The sequence below is a fragment of the Manacus candei genome, unplaced genomic scaffold, assembly GCF_025592945.1.
Source record: "Manacus candei isolate 608988 ecotype Guabito, Panama unplaced genomic scaffold, ASM2559294v1 h1tg000115l, whole genome shotgun sequence".
NCBI classification, from domain to species: Eukaryota; Metazoa; Chordata; class Aves; order Passeriformes; family Pipridae; genus Manacus; species Manacus candei.
The window spans coordinates 1,065,068-1,087,588 of record NW_026138163.1 but is presented as its reverse complement, the minus strand read 5'-3'; the positions used below and the strand labels follow the sequence as shown (position 1 = coordinate 1,087,588).

Sequence of the window (22,521 nt, the reverse complement as noted above, 5' to 3'; positions counted from 1 at the left end):
CTCCACCTCTGAAACAAAAATTCCCTCCCCAAAAGTGATCAGAAAGAGTCTACTTAGGCACTACTGCAAATGGAAGTTGTCTAATAACCATTCCTTCTAACTCAGGAAGGGGAGGAGGTGAAGAAAGTCACGACAAATGTTTGGATTCCTTCCTCTTTGACGTCTTCTCTTCCCTGTCTGACGCTCTGGGACATGTGCAGGGGGGTCAGCATCTCTTCAAAGATGGCTCCTTTCACATCAGAGCCCCTCAAATTGGCTTCCTGGAGGTCACAACCTCATAGGTCACAATTGGGAAAGGGAAAGGAAAAAGAAGTGTCAATGGGATGCACCCAGAACTCTGTTCAAAGCTTTACTTGAAGTCCATTCACCTGAACTCCATTGGAGTCTGAAGCTGGAGAGGTCAGCCAAAAGCCACCAATCCTCCAAATTATCAGCTGACTATAGGAGACAAAGGAATAGGATGGAAAATGAATCCCAACTCACTTCCAAATCAGTTCCTGCCAACGTTGCTCCCCTGAGGTTTCAGTTCTTTAGTTTGGCGTTTCTCAGCGTTGCAACTCGGAGGTTCATTCCTGTCATCTGACTGCCCTCCATGGCCACTCCTTTCAGGCTGGCACCTGGAACACACACAGAAAGGAGTTCTGTGAGGAAAACCAGTCAGAAACACAGCAGCTGCACACTGGTGCTGCCTCAGAGCTGTGTGAATTGGAGGAGGACAAGCGGATTTGGGGCTGAGATGGTCACAGACTCAGTGCAGCCCTTGTGGGCCCTTCTCAGGGTTGGACAAACCACAGCTGGACCTTTTCTGGGCCATAGAAATGCACAAACACAGGCTTCAGTTGGCACAGATTCACAAGCCAAAAGCTTCTCACCTTCCAGATGAGCTTGAAGGCCTGATGGGTCCTCAGAGTTGCAGCCTTTCAGGGACGCTCCCTCTGCGTTGGAGCGCAGCATCTTCACCCCTGGCAGGTTGGCACACTGGCACAGACAGGAGTCACTGAGAGTTGGAAGAACAACACCAAAGACCATCAAGAAGACACTTTTAATTTCTGCTTTGGGAGTCAATCCCATTAAATCATTACTGGGAGGAAGTGTAAAAGCTTTGGGAACCACAACAACTCTAGAATATATTTAAGAAGTCGATGTTTTACACCGCTCTGTTTGTTCCAGCTCCTCTCTGTTAACACAAGCCCAGCCCTCCCAAGCTGCAGCAGCTCTTCCATCCAGCACAGAGCCTGACAGGTCAGCCCTCTCCAGGCTGACACAGCACAGGTTGGCACGGGCCAGGTTGCAGCGGCTCAGATTGGCCACCTTGAAGTTGATGCAGCAAAGATCCAGGTGGGAAAGATCCGCTCCACTGAAAGTGAGACCCTGGAAATCCCAAGGAATAAACACCCCAAAAAGGTTACAGAGGGGAAGGGGTAGGTCTGGACACAAAGTTATCATCATTGTGTAGATAGGTGTGCATTAATATTTACAGTGTATAAATATCTATGTATAAATATATGAATAGAAATCTATTAAAATATATCCTGTCTATAAATACAGACAGATACAAGATAGATACAGACACACAGGTCCTGGGAGGAGCTGAAGACACCCCACCAGGGAAGGGGGCTTCTAAAAAGGAGGGAGAGGGACTTTTGATATGGGTCTGGAGGGACAGGACAAGGGGTAATGGTTTTTCAACTGAAAGAGGGCAGGGTTAGATGGGAGACTGGGAAGAAATCCTTCCCTGGAAGGGTGGGGAGGGGCAGGGATGGAATTCCCAGAGAAGCTGTGGCTGCCCCTGGATCCCTGCAAGTGTCCAAGGACAGCTTGGATCAACCTGCTCTAGTGGAAGGTGTCCCTGCCCATGGCAGGGGGTGGAATGAGAAGACCTTTAAGGTCCCTTCCAACCCAAAACAGTCCATGATTCTATATAGACAAATACACACAAGACCATTTATTATACTACTTCAGACTAATGAAATCTAAATGCAAAGTTGTCAAAAATTGTCCTTGGTTCATTTTATATTTAAACAAATGTAAGGGGGGTACTTTTGAATTAGATGATCAATGGAGCATAGAGGCATGAGAACGGAATCATATTAGGATGTGAAACCAGCCAGAGTATGGTACAGTGTAACTTCATGGCACAAGCGAATTGTGAGGTCCATTGTGCTTTTTAGCAAGTCAGCCTGATATCCCCTATTATCAGAGCTGAGTTCTTCCTTGGTTTTGCTACATATTGCAAGATAGATACATCTACCCTTGAAACACAGTGGGAGAGGTCATACATAGGGGTGAGAAAGATGATGATGGGAGGCAGATTCTGTGGGCAGGGGTCGCTGGCCCCTTGCCCTACAGCAGGGCATGCACAGACTGTTGCTATCAGGTGATGAACAGGCGGGGTTTGGCTGCCACTCAGGCATCACCTTATACTGGGTACTGGCCCTACGTGGTGTAATGTGGAGCTGATAAAATGGGGTGTCAGGACTGCTGGGGTGAGCGATCCTCATCCTGCCATGGAGACTGTGTTGCTCCGCGGGGACGCCCGCTGAGCACGGGCACCGACCAGCTGCTGCAGATCCTGGCAGCCCTGGCCTGTCTGTGTGGGTAAGCACAGTTTATTGACAGGAAGCAACTGAGAGAACAAACTTTTTAATATCCTTTCAGTGTTCCTTTAATTCCCCTTTTATGTTTATAGTATTTTTTTCTTTAGTTTTCCTTTTTACTTACCAATACCGTGTTATCCATAATATTGTGTTAAGATCCTTTTTTGGTATCCCTTTTTCACTAGTTAATACTGTATTAAATGCTGTTCGTAGTATTTGTTTTAATGCCACCCGATAAGATAGTTATTTTGTATCCTCTTTTTTTAGTTTTTAATTCCTCTTGCTAAGTTTATTATTATTATTATTATTCTCACTGTAATAAAAGATATTTTGTGTGTTTGAGTATTTCTAGCACTTGGCTTCATCCTGGACATGTATCCAAACGAACTGCTACATAAGGTTGGAATGTGCCATATCACTCAACAAACAACCCCACAGTATCCTAACAAACCCTAATGGGATGCAGGATCCAGCTCAGTGTAACTGCATGACCCTTATAGACCTTTTGCACAGGAGAGCAACAACTCACATGCCTCACATGCACTCCCCAGCCCACCCCAAATGTACAGAGGTGGCTTCACTGTACCCACAGCATTCTCTTGATCTGGTTCCACGGAGATGAGAGTGTGATCTCTGAACTGCAGTCTGATTTTGCTGTCTATTTTTGGCAATTTCCCACCTAAGAAAAATAAATCCTCCTTCGAAAGGAAGAAAACCAGACAAACGGTTAAACTGAGCCCCCCTGTGCTCTCCCCACTCTCTCAAGGCTGGACTGTTTGTTAAGCTCTGTTTCAACACCCACATGTCCTCCAACTTGTTGTGGAGGGGGCAAGGAGAAAGAGATTTTTTAATTCTCTCCCCTTTCCTGTCTGCAAATAACTACAATAAATAGCAAGCTAGAGCCCAGGGAAAACTGCTACCAGCTAAATGCTCTCGGGATACAGTTTATCACAGCTGCCAGTTCCAGTCTAGGATAATCTTTATTCCACTCTAAGGGAGTGTCATCTCTCCCACCAGACACGGGGAGCAAACACACACGTGGGGCCTCACGGCACATGAAGCTGATGCTGGACTGTGATCTGGCAGAGTTCAGGCACACGGTGTGACTCGTGGGGTCGGTGCTGTGCCGGGCAAAGGCTTGGACTCGACGCTCCTCGTGGGTCCCTTCCACCTCAGCCTGTTCTGTGACTGTGCGATGAGTTCCCTCTCTTCCAACACTTTTGTTCTTTTCAGGGCTCCTCGCTGCCCGGGGCCCGGAGCCCGCCTCCCGCGCGCCTGCTTCCCTGCCCGTTTTGGCGGCCGCAGCCGGGCGCTGAGTGCCCGCTCCCCGGGCGGGCCCGGCCGCTGCTCCAGGAGTGGGGGGGCAGCGCCGGCGCCTCGAGGATTCCCGGGATTCCCTGGCCGGTTTCCAGGCAACGCTCCCCGCGCGCTCCTCGCTCCAGGGCCGAACGTGCGCAGCCAATGGGAGGCGGCGGAGTGGGCGGGGCGAGGCGGGGATTGGGCGGGGCGGGGGCGGGGCCGAGAGGGGCGGTTGGTGGGGTTTGGGTGGGAGCGGGCGGGGCGGGGCCGGGAGCGGGAGCGCTGCCGCTGAGCGGCCCCCGGGCAGAGACCCCGGGCAGCGGCCACAAGACCCCCGGCGAGTGGTCCCCGGTGCGCGGCCCCGGGGGAGGGACCCCCCGTGCGCGGCCCCTGGTGAGCGACCCCCGGTGAGCGACCCCCAGTAAGTGACACCCGGTGAGCGACTCGCGGGGAAGAAGCCCCGGTAAGTGACCCCTGCGGAGGGACCCCCGGTGAATGACCCGCGGTGAACAACCCCTGGCAAGTGACCCCCGGGGAGGGAGCCCCGGTAAGTCACCCCCGAGGAGGGACCCCCGGGCAGTGAGCCCCGGGGACAGTCCCCCGGTGCGCGGCCCCCGGGGGTGTCGGGCCGGGGCTGGGCGCGTTCCTTCCCCGTGCAGAGCCGAGCGGGGCCGTGGCGGGAGCGGGGCCGGAGTGGAGCCGGCCGGGGGGGCAGAGGGGAGCCCTGAGCCGCCTTCTGCCGAGGGGGCTGCTGGAAAGGAGCCCGCGCTGGGAGGAGCGGGGGACGTGGCCCGAGGCTGAGGCAGGGGAGCTTCAGGTCAGCTCCTGGACAAAGGTTTCTCGCTGTGTTTTTCGGGGGGGGGTTGGGCACTGCAATGGGTTGCCCAGGCGGAGCCAGCACTCCGGCAGGTGTTTCAGGGGCGCCTGCATCTGGCCATGGCTGACACGCTTTAGTGGTTTGGGGGTTGCTGGGGCAGTGCTGGGCTGACAGTTGGACTTGATGGAATCATGGAACGTGCTGAGTTGGGTGGGTCCCACCGGCACCGTGGAGTCCAGCTCCTGAGTTTTAGGCACCACTAAAGGAACTGAATCAGGATCGAGCTGTTTGGCTCCAAAAACTCTTCTGCCCCTAGTCTACACTGCCAAGTGAAATAAAACAGAGCGTGCAAAGCAGAGGCCTGTGTTCCCCCCAAAGGGAAGGCAGGCAGTTACAAACCGGGAGAATAAAGCAAAGCTCAGAGCTTACATTCATGGTCCCCACAGTTGTATGACACATCAAACCAGTCCGCTGTTACCCATGTAGAACTGTCATCAGGAACCCCAAACTTTCTTGTGTGTATTTGTATAGATATGTATATATACACATACCTATGTATAGATATCTATTTGTGTGTATCCCTATAAGTTTCTGTATCTTTGGATGTGATATTGGCATGCTATTGTTGTGTGGCAACAAGTGGACTTAAAAGGTTACAAGACTTTAGGAGATCGCCTTTCTGCTTGTGGGTTCTGTTTTTTAAAGAAGGTAACAAGAAAAGAACTCTTTAGCCAAATATCAGTTAAGGGCTCCTCGCTGCCCGGGCCCGGAGCCCGCCTCCCGCGCGCCTGCTTCCCTGCCCGTTTTGGCGGCCGCAGCCGGGCGCTGAGTGCCCGCTCCCCGGGCGGGCCCGGCCGCTGCTCCAGGAGTGGGGGGGCAGCGCCGGCGCCTCGAGGATTCCCGGGATTCCCTGGCCGGTTTCCAGGCAACGCTCCCCGCGCGCTCCTCGCTCCAGGGCCGAACGTGCGCAGCCAATGGGAGGCGGCGGAGTGGGCGGGGCGAGGCGGGGATTGGGCGGGGCGGGGGCGGGGCCGAGAGGGGCGGTTGGTGGGGTTTGGGTGGGAGCGGGCGGGGCGGGGCCGGGAGCGGGAGCGCTGCCGCTGAGCGGCCCCCGGGCAGAGACCCCGGGCAGCGACCCCGAGACCCCCGGCGAGTGGTCCCCGGTGCGCGGCCCCGGGGGAGGGACCCCCCGTGTGCGGCCCCCGGCGTGTGGCCTCTGGTGAGCGACCCCCGGTGAGCGACGCCCAGTAAGTGACACCCGGTGAGCGACCCGCAGGGGGAGAAGCCCCGGTAAGTGACCCCTGGGGAGGGACCCCCGGTGAATGACCCGCGGTGAACGACCCCGGGCAGTGACCCCCGGGCAGGAATCCCCGGTGCGCGGCCCCCGGGGGTGTCGGGCCGGGGCTGGGCGCGTTCCTTCCCCGTGCAGAGCCGAGCGGGGCCGTGGCGGGAGCGGGGCCGGAGCGGAGCCGGCCGGGGGGGCAGAGGGGAGCCCTGAGCCGCCTTCTGCCGAGGGGGCTGCTGGAAAGGAGCCTGCGCTGGGAGGAGCGGGGGACGTGGCCCGAGGCTGAGGCAGGGGAGCTTCAGGTCAGCTCCTGGACAAAGGTTTCTCGCCGTGTTTTTCGGGGGGGCTCGGGCACTGCCATGGGTTGCCCAGGCGGAGCCAGCACCCCGGCAGGTGTTTCAGGGGCGCCGGCATCTGGCCATGGCTGACACGCTTTAGTGGTTTGGGGGTTGCTGGGGCAGTGCTGGGCTGACAGTTGCACTTGATGGAATCATGGACCGTGCTGAGTTGGGAGGGTCCCACCGGCACCGTGGAGTCCAGCTCCTGAGTTTTAGGCACCACTAAAGGAACTGAATCTGGATCGAGCTGTTTGGCTCCAAAAACTCTTCTGCCCCTAGTCTACACTGCCAAGTGAAACAAAACAGAGCGTGCAAAATAGAGGCCTGTGTTCCCCCCAAAGGGAAGGCAGGCAGTTACAAACCAGGTCAGTAAATCAAAGCTCAGAACATACATTCATGGTCCCCACAGTTGTGTGACACATCAAACCAGTCCTCTGTTCATTACCCGTGTAGAACTCTCATCAGGAACCCCAGACTTTCTTGTGTGTATTTGTATAGATATGTATAGATATGTATGGGTAGATAGATATACATACATAGATATGTATAGGTATCTATTTGTGTGTATCTCTGTAAGATTCTGTATCTTTGGATGTGATATTGGCATGCTATTGTTGTGTGGCAACAAGTGGACTTAAAAGGTTGCAATACTTCAGGAGATCACCTTTCTGCTTATGGGTCCTATTTTTTAAAGAAGGTAACAAGAAAAGAACTCTTTAGCCAAATATAACTTAAGACATTAATCAGACCAAATGTATTGATTTTTATTTCCAATTGTACAACAAGTCATTCAACTATTTGCATACTCCAAAGCTGGGTTGACAACTTCTCCCTCAGAAATAAGAAAAACTGTTTTCCAAGGCTGTTACTGACAGCCATGGCAGAGTTTCCAATAACATCTCCCCATTCTTGAAATGCAAAGCCTGAAAAATGAAACAAGCGTTAACCTGGAATTCTTGTTGCCAGCGCTGATCTGGACAGAAGTTATTAGAGAGTGGAGCAAAGCTAGCACCACAAACAACCTTGGACTCTGCATTCGTTAGTCATGGCAACAAAGTTTTGCTTTTCAACCCACCTACTAAGGAAACCTTGCCAGAACTGTGAGCTTATAACACTACTTTTCTTAAGAAGTTAGGAGGCCTTAATCCAGTGTACACAGATGAGACCCTGAAATAGGAGAGAGTCCAGTTGCTGATGATCAGTGCAGATGAGGAATCAGCTCTGCTGAGTAGACTTCAAGCTTTGTGATTTTTACAAGTGGACTATTTCAAATCTGTTGTAGAAGAAACAGTCTTTTCTGTTTGATCAACTTTCCACTTTCAGAATACTGGAGTTTATCCCTAAAATTCAGCCTGTAGTTTCAAAAGATAAAAATCCTTCGAGGAAACCTTTCAGCCTCAGTAGCCAATTGCAATGTGCCCAGGGAAGTTCAGCAACAGCACCATTCATTAAATGAACTGTTCTGGACCAGCCATCCCAGAGAGATTGAGCTCCAGTGCTAAACCCCATAGAGTGCCAAGTGCCATAAGAGCTGATTTTTGGCTTCACTGAGATTCTCTCTGGTTTCATTTGGTGTAGCTGGCACATCTGGAGCAAAAGGTCTGGGCAAACGTACATCCTTAGAAGGGTCCAGTACAAATAATGTCACAAGATTAGCAATTTCTCTAACTGAAGAAGGCAATTAGATACAGGAATGTATTTTTCTACCTCCTCTTTCCACACTGCTGCTGTGTTCCTTCATCATGCCCTGTGAGCAGTCCCAGTGCTCTGTGACTGACACCATAAACGACTTGATAACAGGGAAAAAACACCTCAGAGACAAAAGGTGCCATCACAGGAATCTCTTGCTACCCAAGAAGTGCCAAGGTGGCCCCAACAACTGCACCTCAAAGCCAAAGGATCCAGACTTTTTTTCATGGTGGAAAGAGCTGCTGTTCCTTTTTTCAACCCTGCTCTGCAATGACCGGTCCCACCTTTTAAAAAATTTAATCCAAATGAAGATTTTTGCCAGACGAAAGGTACCGCCACAAAAAACTCTTCCTTCCCAAGAAGTGCCCAGGCTACCCCACCAACTACACCTGAAGCCAAAGCTTCCAGATTTTTTCCTAGTGGAAAGAGCTGCTGTTCCCTTTTTTCAGCCCTGCTCTGCAATGGCCGGTCCCACCTCCTGGAAAATTGAATCCGACTGAAGATTCCTGCCAGACAAAAGGGGCCACCACAGGAATCTCTTGCTGCCCAAAAAATGCCCAGACTGCCCCAAGAACTGCACCTGAAGCCAAAGGATTCAAACTTTTTTTCCCGGTAGAAAGAGCTGCTGTTCCCTTTTTTCAAGCCTGTTCTTCAATGGCCGGTCCCACCTCCAGAAAACTTTGCTCCAAATGAAGATTCCTGCCAGACAAAAGGTGCCGCCACAGAAAACTCTTCCTACCCTAGAAGTGCCCAGTCTACCCCACTAAATACACCTCAAAGCTAAAGGATCCAGACTTTTTTCCTGGAGGAAAGAGCTGTTGTTCCCTTTTTTCAGTCCTGCTCTGCAATGACCGGTCCCACCTCCTGAAAAATTGAATCCAACTGAAGATTCCTGCCAGACAAAAGGTGCCACCACAGAAAACTCTTCCTGCCCAAGAAGTACCCAGCCTGCCCCAGCAAATACACCTGAAGCCAAAGTATCCAGAATTTTTCCTGGTGGAAAGAGCTGTTGTTCCCTTTTTTCAGCCCTGCTCTGCAATGGCCGGTCCCGCCTCCTGGAAAACTTAGTGTAAATGAAGATTCCTGCCAGACAAAAGGTACCACCACAGAAAACTCATCTAGCCCAAGAAGTGCCCAGCCTGCCCCACCCACTGCATCTCAAAGCCAAAGGATCCAGACTTTTTTTCCTTAGGGAAAGAGGTGCTGTTCCCTTTTTTCAGCCCTGCGCTGCAATGGCCGGTCCCACCTCCTGGAAAACTTAGTGTAAATGAAGATTCCTGCCAGACAAAAGGTGCCACCACAGAAAACTCTTCCTGCCCTAGAAGTGCCCAGGCTGCCCCACCAACTGCACCTGAAGCCAAAGGATCCAGACTTTTTTTCCTTGTGGAAAGAGCTGCTGTTCCCTTTTTTCAGCCCTGCTCTGCAATGGCCGGTCCCACCTTTTAAAAAATTGAATCCAGCTGAAGATTCCTACCAGACAAAAGGTGCCACCACAGAAAACTCTTCCTGCCCAAGAAGTGCCCAGGCTACCCCAACAACTACACCTGAAAACCAAAGGATCCAAACTTTTTTTCCTGGTGGAAAGAGCTGTTGTTCCCTTTTTTCAGTCCTGCTCTGCAATGGCCGGTCCCACCTCCTGAAAAATTGAATCCAACTGAAGATTCCTGCCAGACAAAAGGTGCCACCACAGAAAACTCATCTAGCCCAAGAAGTGCACAGCCCGCCCCACCCACTGCATCTCAAAGCCAAGGGATCCAGACTTTTTTTCCTTAGGGAAAGAGCTGCTGTTCCCTTTTTTCAGCCCTGCGCTGCAATGGCCAGTCCCACCGTTTAAAAAATTGAATCTAACTGAAGATTCCTGCCAGACAAAAGGTGACAACACAGAAAACTCTTCCTGCCCAAGAAGTGCCCAGGCTACCCCACCCACTGCATCTCAAAACCAAAGGATCCAGACTTTTTTTCCTGGTGGAAAGAGCTGCTGTTCCCTTTTTTCAGTCCTGCGCTGCAATGGCTGGTCCCACCTCCTGGAAAATTGAATCCATCTGAAGATTCCTGCCAGACAAAAGGTGCCACCACAGGAAACTCTTCCTGCCCAAAAAGTACCCAGCCTACGCCACCAAATACACCTGAAGCCAATGGATCCAGACTTTTTTTCCTGGTGGAAGGAGCTGCTGTTCCTTTTTTTCAGCTCTGCGCTGCAGAGGGCAGTCCCACATCCTGGAGAATTTAATGTAAATGAAGATTCCTGCCAGACAAAAGGTGCCACCACAGAAACTCTTCCTGCCCAAGAGGTACCCAGGCTGCACCAATTACACCTGAAGCCAACGGATCCAGACTTTTTTTTTAAGGGAAAGAGCTGCTGTTCCCTTTTTTCAACCCTGTGCTGCAATGGCCGGTCCCACCTCCTGAAAAATGTACTCCAACTGAAGATTCCTGCCAGACAAAAGGTGCCACCACAGAAAACTCTTCCTGCCCAAGAAGTGCCCAGGCTACCCCAACACCTACACTTGAAAACCAAAGGATCCAGACTTTTTTTCCTGGTGGAAAGAGCTGTTGTTCCCTTTTTTCAGTCCTGCTCTGCAATGGCCGGTCCCACCTCCTGGAAAATTGAATCCAACTGAAGATTCCTGCCAGACAAAAGCTGCCACCACAGAAACTCTTCCTGGCCAAGAAGTACCCAGGCTGTACCAACTCAACCTGAAGCCAAAGGATCCTGCCTTTTTTTCTTTGGGGAAAAGCTGCTGTTCCCTTTTTTCAGTCCTGCGCTGCAATGACCGGTCCCACCTCCTGAAAAATTTCCTCCAACTGAAGATTCCTGCCAGACAAAAGGTGCCACCACAGAAAACTCTTCCTGCCCTAGAAGTGCCCAGACTGCCCCACCAACTGCACCTGAAGCCAAAGGATCCAGACTTTTTTTCCTTAGGGAAAGAGCTGCTGTTCCCTTTTTTCAGCCCTGCACTGCAATGGCCGGTCCCACCTCCTGGAAAGTTTCTTGTAAATGAAGATTCCTGCCAGAAAAAAGGTGCCACCACAGAAAACTCATCTAGCCCAAGAAGTGCCCAGGCTGCCCCACCCACTGCATCTCAAAGCCAAGGGATCCAGACTTTTTTTCCTTAAGGAAAGAGCTGCTGTTCCCTTTTTTCAGCCCTGCGCTGCAATGGCCAGTCCCACCGTTTAAAAAATTGAATCCAACTGAAGATTCCTGTCAGACAAAAGGTGCCACCACAGAAAACTCTTCCTGCCCAAGAAGTGCCCAGGCTACCTCACCCACTGCATCTCAAAACCAAAGGATCCAGACTTTTTTTCCTGGTGGAAAGAGCTGCTGTTCCCTTTTTTCATGTCTGCGCTGCAATGGCCGGTCCCACCTCCTGAAAAATTGAATCCAACTGAAGATTCCTGCCAGACAAAAGGTGCCACCACAGAAAGTTCTTCCTGCCCAAGAAGTGCCCAGGCTGCCCCAAAAACTGCACCTGAAACCAAAGGATCCAGACTTTTTTTACCGGGGGAAAGAGCTACTGTTCCCTTTTTTCAGCCCTGCGCTGCAATGGCCGGTCCCACCTCCTGGAAAATTTATTGTAAATGAAGATTCCTGCCAGAAAAAAGCTGCCACCACAGAAAACTCATCTTGCCCAAGAAGTGCACAGCCCGCCCCACCCACTGCATCTCAAAGCCAAGGGATCCAGACTTTTTTTCCTTAGGGAAAGAGCTGCTGTTCCCTTTTTTCAGCCCTGCGCTGCAATGGCCGGTCCCACCGTTTAAAAAATTGAATCCAACTGAAGATTCCTGCCAGACAAAAGGTGCCACCACAGAAAACTCTTCCTGCCCAAGAAGTGCCCAGGCTACCCCACCCACTGCATCTCAAAACCAAAGGATCCAGACTTTTTTTCCTGGTGGAAAGAGCTGCTGTTCCCTTTTCTCAGCCCTGCGCTGCAATGGCCGGTCCCACCGTTTAAAAAATTGAATCCAACTGAAGATTCCTGCCAGACAAAAGGTGCCACCACAGAAACTCTTCCTGGCCAAGAAGTACCCAGGCTGTACCACCTAAACCTGAAGCCAAAGGATCCTGCTTTTTTTTCTTTGGGGAAAGAGCTGCTGTTCCCTTTTTTTAGTCCTGCGCTGCAATGACCGGTCCCACCTCCTGAAAAATTTCCTCCAACTGAAGATTCCTGCCAGACAAAAGGTGCCACCACATAAAGCTCTTCCTACCCAAGAATTGCCCAGGCTACCCCAACAACTACACCTGAAAACCAAAGGATCCAGACTTTTTTTCCTGGTGGAAAGAGCTGCTGTTCCCTTTTTTCAGCCCTGCTCTGCAATGGCCGGTCCCACCTTTTAAAAAATTGAATCCAGCTGAAGATTCCTACCAGACAAAAGGTGCTACCACAGAAAACTCTTCCTGCCCAAGAAGTACCCAGCCTGCCCCAGCAAATACACCTGAAGCCAAAGAATCCAGACTTTTTTTCCTTAGGGAAAGAGCTGCTGTTCCCTTTTTTCAGCCCTGCGCTGCAATGGCCGGTCCCACCTCCTGAAAAATTGAATCCAACTGAAGATTCCTGCCAGACAAAAGGTGCCACCACAGAAAACTCTTCCTGCCCAAGAAGTGCCCAGCCTGCCCCACCCACTGCATCTCAAAGCCAAAGGATCCAGACTTTTTTTCCTTAGGGAAAGAGCTGCTGTTCCCTTTTTTCAGTCCTGCGCTGCAATGGCCGGTCCCACCTCCTGCAAAATTTACTCCAACTGAAGATTCCTGCCAGACAAAAGGTGCCACCACAGAAAGCTCTTGCACCCAAGAAGTGCCCAGCCTGCACAAACTACACCTGAAGCCAATGGATCCAGACTTTTTTCCTGGTGGAAAGAGCTGCTGTTCCCTTTTTTCAGCCCTGCGCTGCAATGGCCAGTCCCACCGTTTAAAAAATTGAATCCAGCTGAAGATTCCTGTCAGACAAAAGGTGCCACCACAGAAAACTCTTCCTGCCCAAGAAGTGCCCAGGCTACCCCACCCACTGCATCTCAAAACCAAAGGATCCAGACTTTTTTTCCTGGTGGAAAGAGCTGCTGTTCCCTTTTTTCATGTCTGCGCTGCAATGGCCGGTCCCACCTCCTGAAAAATTGAATCCAACTGAAGATTCCTGCCAGACAAAAGGTGCCACCACAGAAAGTTCTTCCTGCCCAAGAAGTGCCCAGGCTGCCCCAAAAACTGCACCTGAAGCCAAAGGATCCTGCCTTTTTTTCTTTGGGGAAAGAGCTGCTGTTCCCTTTTTTTAGTCCTGCGCTGCAATGACCGGTCCCACCTCCTGAAAAATTTACTCCAACTGAAGATTCCTGCCAGACAAAAGGTGCCACCACAGAAAACTCTTCCTGCCCTAGAAGTGCCCAGGCTGCCCCACCAACTGCACCTGAAGCCAAAGGATCCAGACTTTTTTTCCTGGTGGAAAGAGCTGCTGTTCCCTTTTTTCAGCCCTGCTCTGCAATGGCCGGTCCCACCTTTTAAAAAATTGAATCCAGCTGAAGATTCCTACCAGACAAAAGGTGCTACCACAGAAAACTCTTCCTGCCCAAGAAGTACCCAGCCTGCCCCAGCAAATACACCTGAAGCCAAAGGATCCAGACCTTTTTCCTGGTGGAAAGAGCTGTTGTTCCCTTTTTTCAGTCCTGCGCTGCAATGGCCGGTCCCACCTCTTGAAAAATTGAATCCAGCTGAAGATTCCTGCCAGACAAAAGGTGCCACCACAGAAAGTTCTTCCTGCCCAAGAAGTGCCCAGGCTGCCCCAAAAACTGCACCTGAAACCAAAGGATCCAGACTTTTTTTCCTGGTGGAAAGAGCTGCTGTTCCCTTTTTTCAGCCCTGCACTGCAATGGCCGGTCCCACCTCCTGGAAAGTTTATTGTAAATGAAGATTCCTGCCAGACAAAAGGTGCCACCACAGAAAACTCATCTAGCCCAAGATGTGCCCAGGCTACCCCACCCACTGCATCTCAAAACCAAAGGATCCAGACTTTTTTTCCTGGTGGAAAGAGCTGCTGTTCCCTTTTTTCATGTCTGCGCTGCAATGGCCGGTCCCACCTCCTGAAAAATTTACTCCAACTGAAGATTCCTGCCAGACAAAAGGTGACACCACAGAAAGCTCTTGCAGCCCAAGAAGTGCCCAGGCTACCCCAACAACTACACTTGAAAACCAAAGGATCCAGACTTTTTTTCCTGGTGGAAAGAGCTGCTGTTCCCTTTTTTCAGTCCTGCTCTGCAATGGCCGCTCCCACCTCCTGGAAAATTGAATCCAACTGAAGATTCCTGCCAGACAAAAGCTGCCACCACAGAAACTCTTCCTGGCCAAGAAGTACCCAGACTGTACCAACTAAACCTGAAGCCAAAGGATCCTGCCTTTTTTTCTTTGGGGAAAGAGCTGCTGTTCCCTTTTTTTAGTCCTGCGCTGCAATGACCGGTCCCACCTCCTGAAAAATTTCCTCCAACTGAAGATTCCTGCCAGACAAAAGGTGCCACCACAGAAAACTCTTCCTGCCCTAGAAGTGCCCAGGCTGCCCCACCAACTGCACCTGAAGCCAAAGGATCCAGACTTTTTTTCCTTAGGGAAAGAGCTGCTGTTCCCTTTTTTCAGCCCTGCACTGCAATGGTTGGTCCCACTGTTTAAAAAATTGGATCCAACTGAAGATTCCTGCCAGACAAAAGGTGCCACCACAGGAAACTCTTCCTGCCCAAGAAGTGCCCAGGCTAGCCCACCAAATATACCTGAAGCCAAAGGATCCAGACTTTTTTCCTGGTGGAAAGAGCTGCTGTTCCCTTTTTTCAGTCCTGCTCTGCAATGGCCGCTCCCACCTCCTGGAAAATTGAATCCAACTGAAGATTCCTGCCAGACAAAAGCTGCCACCACAGAAACTCTTCCTGGCCAAGAAGTACCCAGACTGTACCAACTAAACCTGAAGCCAAAGGATCCTGCCTTTTTTTCTTTGGGGAAAGAGCTGCTGTTCCCTTTTTTTAGTCCTGCGCTGCAATGACCGGTCCCACCTCCTGAAAAATTTCCTCCAACTGAAGATTCCTGCCAGACAAAAGGTGCCACCACAGAAAACTCTTCCTGCCCTAGAAGTGCCCAGGCTGCCCCACCAACTGCACCTGAAGCCAAAGGATCCAGACTTTTTTTCCTTAGGGAAAGAGCTGCTGTTCCCTTTTTTCAGCCCTGCACTGCAATGGTTGGTCCCACCGTTTAAAAAATTGGATCCAACTGAAGATTCCTGCCAGACAAAAGGTGCCACCACAGGAAACTCTTCCTGCCCAAGAAGTGCCCAGGCTAGCCCACCAAATATACCTGAAGCCAAAGGATCCAGACTTTTTTCCTGGTGGAAAGAGCTGTTGTTCCCTTTTTTCAGCCCTGCGCTGCAATGGCCGGTCCCACCTCCTGGAAAATTGAATCCAACTGAAGATTTCTGCCAGACAAACGTGCCACCACAGAAACTCTTCCTGGCCAAGAAGTGCCCAATCTACCCCACCAAATAAACCTCAAAGCTAAAGGATCCAGACTTTTTTCCTTGTGGAAAGAGCTGCTGTTCCCTTTTCTCAGCCCTGCTCTACAATGGCCGGTCCCACCGTTTAAAAAATGGAATCCAACTGAAGATTCCTGCCAGACAAAAGGTGCCACCACAGAAAACTCTTCCTGCCCAAGAAGTACCCAGCCTGCCCCAGCAAACAGACCTGAAGCCAATGGATCCAGACTTTTTTTCCTGGTGGAAGGAGCTGTTGTTCCCTTTTTTCAGCCCTGCTCTGCAATGGCCGGTCCCACCTCTTGAAGAATTGAATCCAACTGAATATTCCTGCCAGACAAAAGGTGCCACCACAGAAAACTCTTCCTGCCCAAGAAGTGCACATGCTGCACCAACTACACCTGAAGCCAAAGGATCCAGACTTTTTTTCCTGGTGGAAAGAGCTGCTGTTCCTTTTTTTCAGCTCTGCGCTGCAGAGGGCAGTCCCACATCCTGGAGAATTTAATGTAAATGAAGATTCCTGCCAGACAAAAGGTGCCACCACAGAAACTCTTCCTGCCCAAGAAGTACCCAGGCTGCACCAATTACACCTGAAGCCAACGGATCCAGACTTTTTTTTTAAGGGAAAGAGCTGCTGTTCCCTTTTTTCAACCCTGTGCTGCAATGGCCGGTCCCACCTCCTGAAAAATTTACTCCAACTGAAGATTCCTGCCAGAAAAAAGGTGCCACCACAGAAAGGTCTTGGTGCTCAAGAAGTGCCCAGGCTACCCCACCAACTACACCTGAAGCCAAAGGATCCAGACTTTTTTTCCTTAGGGATAGAACTACTGTTCCCTTTTTTCAGCCCTGCTCTGCAATGGCCGGTCCCACCTCCTGAAAAATATACTCCAAATGAACATTCATTCCAGACAAAAGGTGCCACTACAGAAAACTCTTCCTGCCCAAGAATTGCCCAGGCTGCCCCAAAAACTGCACCAGAAGCCAAAGGTTCCAGACTTTTTTTCCTGGTGGAAAGAGCTGCTGTTCCCTTTTTTCTGCCCTGCTCTGCAATGGCTGGAGCCACCTCCAGGAAAATGGGATGTAAATGAAGATTCCTGCCAGACAAAAGGTGCCACCACAGAAAACACTTCTCTCCGAAGAAGTTCCCAGGCTGCCCCACCAACTACACCTGAAGCCAAAGGATCCAGACTTTTTTTCCTGATGGAAGGGGCTGCTGTTCCCTTTCTTCAGCTCTGCGCTGTAACGCCCGGTCCCACCTCTTGGAACGTTGAATCGAAATGAAGATTCGTGCCAGACAAAAGGTGCCACCACAGAAAGCTCTTCCTACCAAAGTGCCCAGCCTTCCCCAGCAACTGTACCTCAAAGCCAAAGGTTCCACACTTTTTTTCCTGGTGGAAAGAGCTGCTGTTCCCTTTTTTCATGTCTGCGCTGCAAGGGCCGGTCCCTCCTTTTAAATATTGAATCCAACTGAAGATTCCTGCCAGACAAAAGGTGCCACCACAGAAAACTCTTCCTGCCGAAGAAGTGCCTAGGCTACTCCAACAACTGTACCTTGTGACAGGTAACGAGGCTTTAAATTTAGGTTGCAAGGTATAAAAGATTTTTTAATGCCACAAACAAGCAAAAACGGCTATCCGGGCGACCAGAGGAAACCCCTGTTCCTGCCGCAGTCCACAAGGGGGAACAAAAACAGCACTTATTTTACCCTTCTTTACCACCTCCCCCCCAAAGTCATGTCATCAGTCCATTGGTGGAGATTTCATGGGCTGCATCCTGCTTGGTTCCCTCTTCGCGGGCCAGCTCTGGGTTGGTTCCTCCTTTCACAGGCCATCTCCGTTGTTGAGGGGTGTCCACCAATAATTTTAAAGTCATTAGTCTCTATTAGGCCGTGGTTCTGGAAACTTCCATCAGGATGATGGTTGATCACCCAGACTCCTCGTGGCCGACCCCTCCGTATTGCTCCCCATTAATATGCTTAGAACAAACAGCTTCAAAGTACAATATGCTAAATCATCATTGCGTTGTGGTTAATCAGTTTGCAGCTTACAGAACTTGTGGTTAGGCATTGCCTAACACTCTAACTTGTGATTCCAACAAAGCAGTTAACACAATATAATGACTTCGTTAACTCTTTCTTATTTGAACAGCAAATTTCTTTAGATCACTTATAACACTGCTCCTCGCAGGTAGGATTTGGGTCTGGGGGTCTCAGTTTTGGTGTGGGGGGGCCTCAGTTTGGGTCTGAGGGGTCTCTGGGGTGTCAGCTTGGGTCAGGGGGTCTCAGGCTTTGGGTCTGGGGGTCTCAGGGGTCCCAAGGCCTCAGTTTGGGTCTGGGGGCCTTGGGTCTGGGGGTCTTAGTTTGGGTCTGGGGATCTCAGCTTTTGGGTCTGGGGGGCTCAGGATTTGGGTCTGGGGGTCTCAGTTTGGCTCTGGGGATCTCAGGTTTTGGGTCTGGGGGTCTCAGTTTGGGTCAGGGAGGCTTAGGGTTTGGGTCTAGGGGGCTCAGTTTGGGTCAGGGGGGCTCAGTTTGGGTCCGAGGGGCTCAGGATTTGGATCTGGGGATCTCGGGGATCCCAAGGTCTCCATTTGGGTTTGGGGGTCTCAGGGTTTGGGTCTGGGGGGTCTCAGGGGGTCTCAGCATCAGGTTTTGTCCCCCACACCTGTGTCAAAATGTCCCCCGCCACCCCAACCAGTATTTCCTGTTCCCAAACTGGGACAGGGAACCGAAACTGGGAGGGGGAAGGGGGGGAACTGGGAGGGGCTGGGGGGGGCCCAATGACCTTCAGATGGGTCTGGGGGACCCCCAAAGACCCCTCACTGTTCTGGGAACTCCCAAAGACCCCCCCCAGAAGGGACAGGGACCCCCAGTGACCCCCTCAGGGTCAGTCGCCCTCCATGGGGGTTGGGGGGCACTGGTGACCTCCCCTAACCCCCCCTCTGTCCCCGCAGGCTCCCAGTGCTCCCAGACCCCCCCCGAAGGCTGCGCCCCGTGCACGACCCCTGGAGCCCCCCGAGACGCCGACCCCCCTGACCGTGACCACCGGGAGCCCCCCGAGCCCCTCCTGCTCCCCGGCCCCGCCCCGGGAGTGGCTCCGGGTGTGGGGGGGGCCCCCCTCCCGCGAGGGGCCCGTGGGGACCCCCCTGACCCTCGAGTGCCACTTCCGAGGCCCCCCCGACACCGCCCTGACCTGGCTCCAGGCGTGTCCCCCCGGGCTCGGGGAGGTCCCCCGGAGCTGCCCCTGGCCCCAGGAGGTGGTGGCCACCCGGGGGGGCCGCCGGATGGAGCGGGCGGTGCAGGAAGGGGGGGGAAGCTCCACCCTGACCTTCCCCAAACTGTCCCACAACGACTCCGGGCTCTTCTTCTGCCGCGTGGAGTCCGGGGGGGAGACGGCCCAGAGCTGCGGCACCTTCGTCAGGGTCCTCGGTGAGTGGGGGGCGCGGGGGGGGCTCAACAGTTCACTCGGTCCTTCCCGGTGCCCCCAGCATGGTACCAGTATAGCCCAGTCCCTCCCGGTTTAACCCCCTCCATCCCAGTCCCCTCCAAGGGTATCCCAGTGCCCCCCAGCCCTGCAGCACCTTCGGGAGGGTCCTGGGGGTCTCGGGGGGATCGAGGGGGCTGGGGGGTCTCATCTGAGTCACTGGTCTTTCCCAGTCCATCCTAGTCCCCTCCCAGTATAACCCAGTCCATCCCAGTCCCCTCCCAGTATAACCTAGTGCTACCACAAGCCCCCCCAGTCCATCCCAGTGCCCTGCAGTGCCCCCCAGTCCATCCCAGTTATTCCCAGTAACCCCTTTGAGCCCTTCTCAGTGCCCTCCAGTCCCACTCCAGTCTGTCCCAGTCACTCCCAGTATCTCTCTTGAGTCCCTCCCAGTGCCCTCCCAGCATAACCCAGTGCCCTCCAGTCCCTCCCAGTATAACCCAGTGCCCTCCCAGTATAGCCCAGGCCCTCCCAGTATAACCCAGTGCCCTGCACTCCCTCCCAGTATACCCAGTCCCTCCCAGTGTAACCCAGTCCCTCCCAGTGTACCCAGTCCCGTTCCCACAGAGCCGGTTCCCGCCCCGTTCCTGGCACTGAGGGAGAGCACCAAGAACCGGATCCTGACGGCGCAGGGGGTGCTGCTGCTGCTCTGCTCGGCCGGGCCGGGGCTGCTGCTGCTGCTCAGGGTGGGACACTGGGACAAACTGGGACAGCTGGGACAGGGGGACACCAACTGGGACACTGGGACACCAACTGGGACACCCAACTGGGACACTGGGACACCAACTGGGACACTGGGACAACTGGGACAGGGGGACACCAACTGGGACACCCAACTGGGACACTGAGACACCAACTAGGACACTGGGACACCAACTGGGACACCCAACTGGGACACTGAGACACCAACTAGGACACTGGGACACCAACTGAGACACTGGGACAACTGGGACACCCAACTGGGACACTGGGACACCCAACTGGGACACTGGGACAACTGGGACAGGGGGACACCAACTGGGACACTGGGACCCCCAGTTCTGTCACTGGGACCCCCAATTGGACACTGGGACCCCCAGTTGGGACACTGGGGACACCAACTGGAACTTTGGGACCCCTAAATAGGACACTGGGGACACCAACTGGGACACTGGGGACACCTAATTAGGACATTGGGGACACCAACTTGGACACTGGGGACACCAGCTGGGACACTGGGGACACCAGGTGGGACATTGGGTCCCGTAAATGGGACACTGGGGACACCAATTGAGACATTGGGGACATTAATTGAGACCCTGGGGACACCAATTGCCCCCCGGGTCCCCCAAAATCCCCCCCTGGGTAACCTCAATCCTCCCCAACCCCCCAACCCCCCCTGGTACCCCCAATTCCCCCCTGGATGCCCCAAAACCCCTTCAACGCCCCCCGTACCTCCCAGTTCCCCCCAAATCCCCCCCAGTTCCCCCCAACCTCCTCCTGCCATCCCCAAATCCCCCCAGTCCTCCCCAGAGACACCCAACCCCCCCTGGCCACCCCTAAATCCCCCTGGTGCCCCCAAAACCCCCCTGGTCACCCCTAAATCCCCCTGGTGCCCCCCAAAACCCCCCTGGCCACCCCAACCCCCTCCGGCCACCCCTAGTTTTCCCCTGTCACCCCTTAATTCCTCCTTGGTGCCTCCAAACCCCACCCGGCCACCCCAAAACCCCCCTGGAGCCCCCCCAAACACCCCCCGGCCACCCCAAAACCCCCCTGTGCCCTCTTTTCCCCCCCTGGTCACCCCTAAATCCCCCCTGGTGCCCCCAGAAAACCCCCCCGGCCACCCCAAAACCCCCCTGTACTTCCAACCTCCCTGCCCCACCACCCCTAAATCTCCCCTGGTGCCCCTCAAAACCCCCCTGGCCACCCCAAAAATTCCCTGTGCCCCCTTTTTTCCCCCCTGGCCACCCCTAAACCCCCCCTGGCCACTCCAACCCCCCCCGTGCCCCCTGTTCCCCCCCCATAGAAGCGCTGGGCCAACGAGCAGCTGCTGCACCCCGAAAAAACCACATGCGAGGAGGAAAACCTCTACGAGGTGACGTCCTGGGGGCCCCCGCGCCCCAAAATCGTGCTGGGGGGGTGTCTATCACTCTCTAAACCCCCCCAAACCGACCCGAATCCCCCCCTTTCCTCGTTTTCAGGGGCTGAACCTGGACGAGTGTTCGATGTACGAGGACATTTCCCGGGGGGTCCAACCCACCTACCAGGACGTGGGGACCCTCCCCGGCGACTCCCAGCTGGAAAAGCCCTGAGGGACCCCCCGAAAAAGGGGGGTGGGACCCCCCGGGAAGGGGTTTGGGACCCCCTGGCTCTGCTTGGCCCCCCCCAATGCTCTACTCTGGTGACACAAGGCTGTGCTGACCCCCCTCCAAAATAAAACTGCTGTGGGTTCTGTGGGTTTTGGGGGGGTTAGTTACTTGTTAGTAATTAACGAGTGGTTAATTAATCAGCAAGGGGAGGCAGGTGAGAGCAGAGATGCCTCAGAGTCTGATGGGAAGGGGGGTCTTGTAGTGACCCCCATTTTTCCCCTTTTATCCCCCATTTTCCTTCTTCATCCCCTATTTTCCCCATTTTCCCTCATTTCCCCCATTTTCCCTCATTATCCCCATTTTCCTCATTACCTCGTTTTCCCTCATTTCCCCCATTTTCCCCCCTTATCCCCTATTTTCCCTTATTTCCCCCATTCCCCCATTATCCCCACTTTTCCTCTCAGACACCCATTTCCCCTCATTTTCAACCATTATCCCTTCTTTTCCCTCCATTATCCCATATTTTTCCCCATTGTTCCCCGTTTCCCCCATTATCCCACATTTCTCCCCTATTATTCCCCATTTTCCCTCATTATCTGACATTTTTCCCTATTATTCACCATTTTCCCCCATTATCCCCCATTATCCCACATTTCTTCTTCCTTATCCCCCATTTCCCCCTTACCATCCCCCATAATCTCCTATTTTTCCTCATTACCCCTCATTTTCCCCATTTTCCCCTCACTCTCCCCCATTACCCTCCCATTTCTCTCCCTTTCTTCCCCATTTCACCTCATTTTACCCCATTTCCCCCCATTATTTGCCCTCATTATCCCCCATTTCTACCCCATTATCCTCCATTTCTACCCCATTATCCTCCATTTCTACCCCATTATCCCCTATTTTTTCCCATTCCCTCCCCGTTATCCTCCATTAACCCCCATTTCCCACAAATTCCCCCCATTCTCTCCCATTTCCCCCTCTCTCTCCTCCATTCCTCCATTTTCCCTCGTTTACCCCATTCTCCCCATTAATTCGCATTTTTGCCCATTTTCCCTTATTTACCCCATTCTCCCCATTATCTCTCATTTTTGCCCATTTTCCCCCATTCCTCCCATTTCCCCTCATTCTCCCCCCACTTCCTTCCCATTTCCCCTCATTTTCCTTCCATGTTTCCCCATTTCCTCGCATATCCTTCTGTTTCCCCCTCACTGTCCCATTTTCCTCCATTTCCCCCCC

The 22,521-nt window shown here is 52.9% G+C and overlaps 3 protein-coding genes and 1 pseudogene across 3 annotated transcripts in view; 3 read left to right on the top strand and 1 right to left on the bottom strand.

Annotated features, from left to right (window-relative positions):
- LOC127461896 (zinc finger protein 493-like) overlaps positions 1-22,521 on the bottom strand; it is a 431,778-nt pseudogene that overhangs the window by 178,649 nt on the left and 230,608 nt on the right.
- LOC127461897 (zinc finger protein 271-like) overlaps positions 1-22,521 on the top strand; it is a 406,813-nt gene that overhangs the window by 171,653 nt on the left and 212,639 nt on the right. The gene's annotated exons all lie outside the window — the stretch shown is intronic.
- LOC127461902 (olfactory receptor 14J1-like) overlaps positions 1-22,521 on the top strand; it is an 88,980-nt gene that overhangs the window by 58,841 nt on the left and 7,618 nt on the right. The window lies entirely within an intron of this gene.
- Positions 18,291-21,380, top strand: LOC127461894 (B-cell antigen receptor complex-associated protein alpha chain-like). Its single transcript, XM_051770091.1, has 5 exons — positions 18,291-18,305; positions 18,495-18,939; positions 19,562-19,680; positions 21,000-21,068; positions 21,175-21,380. Exons 1-5 carry the CDS (start codon positions 18,291-18,293, stop codon positions 21,283-21,285), a joined length of 759 nt encoding a protein of 252 aa, XP_051626051.1. The 3' UTR covers positions 21,286-21,380.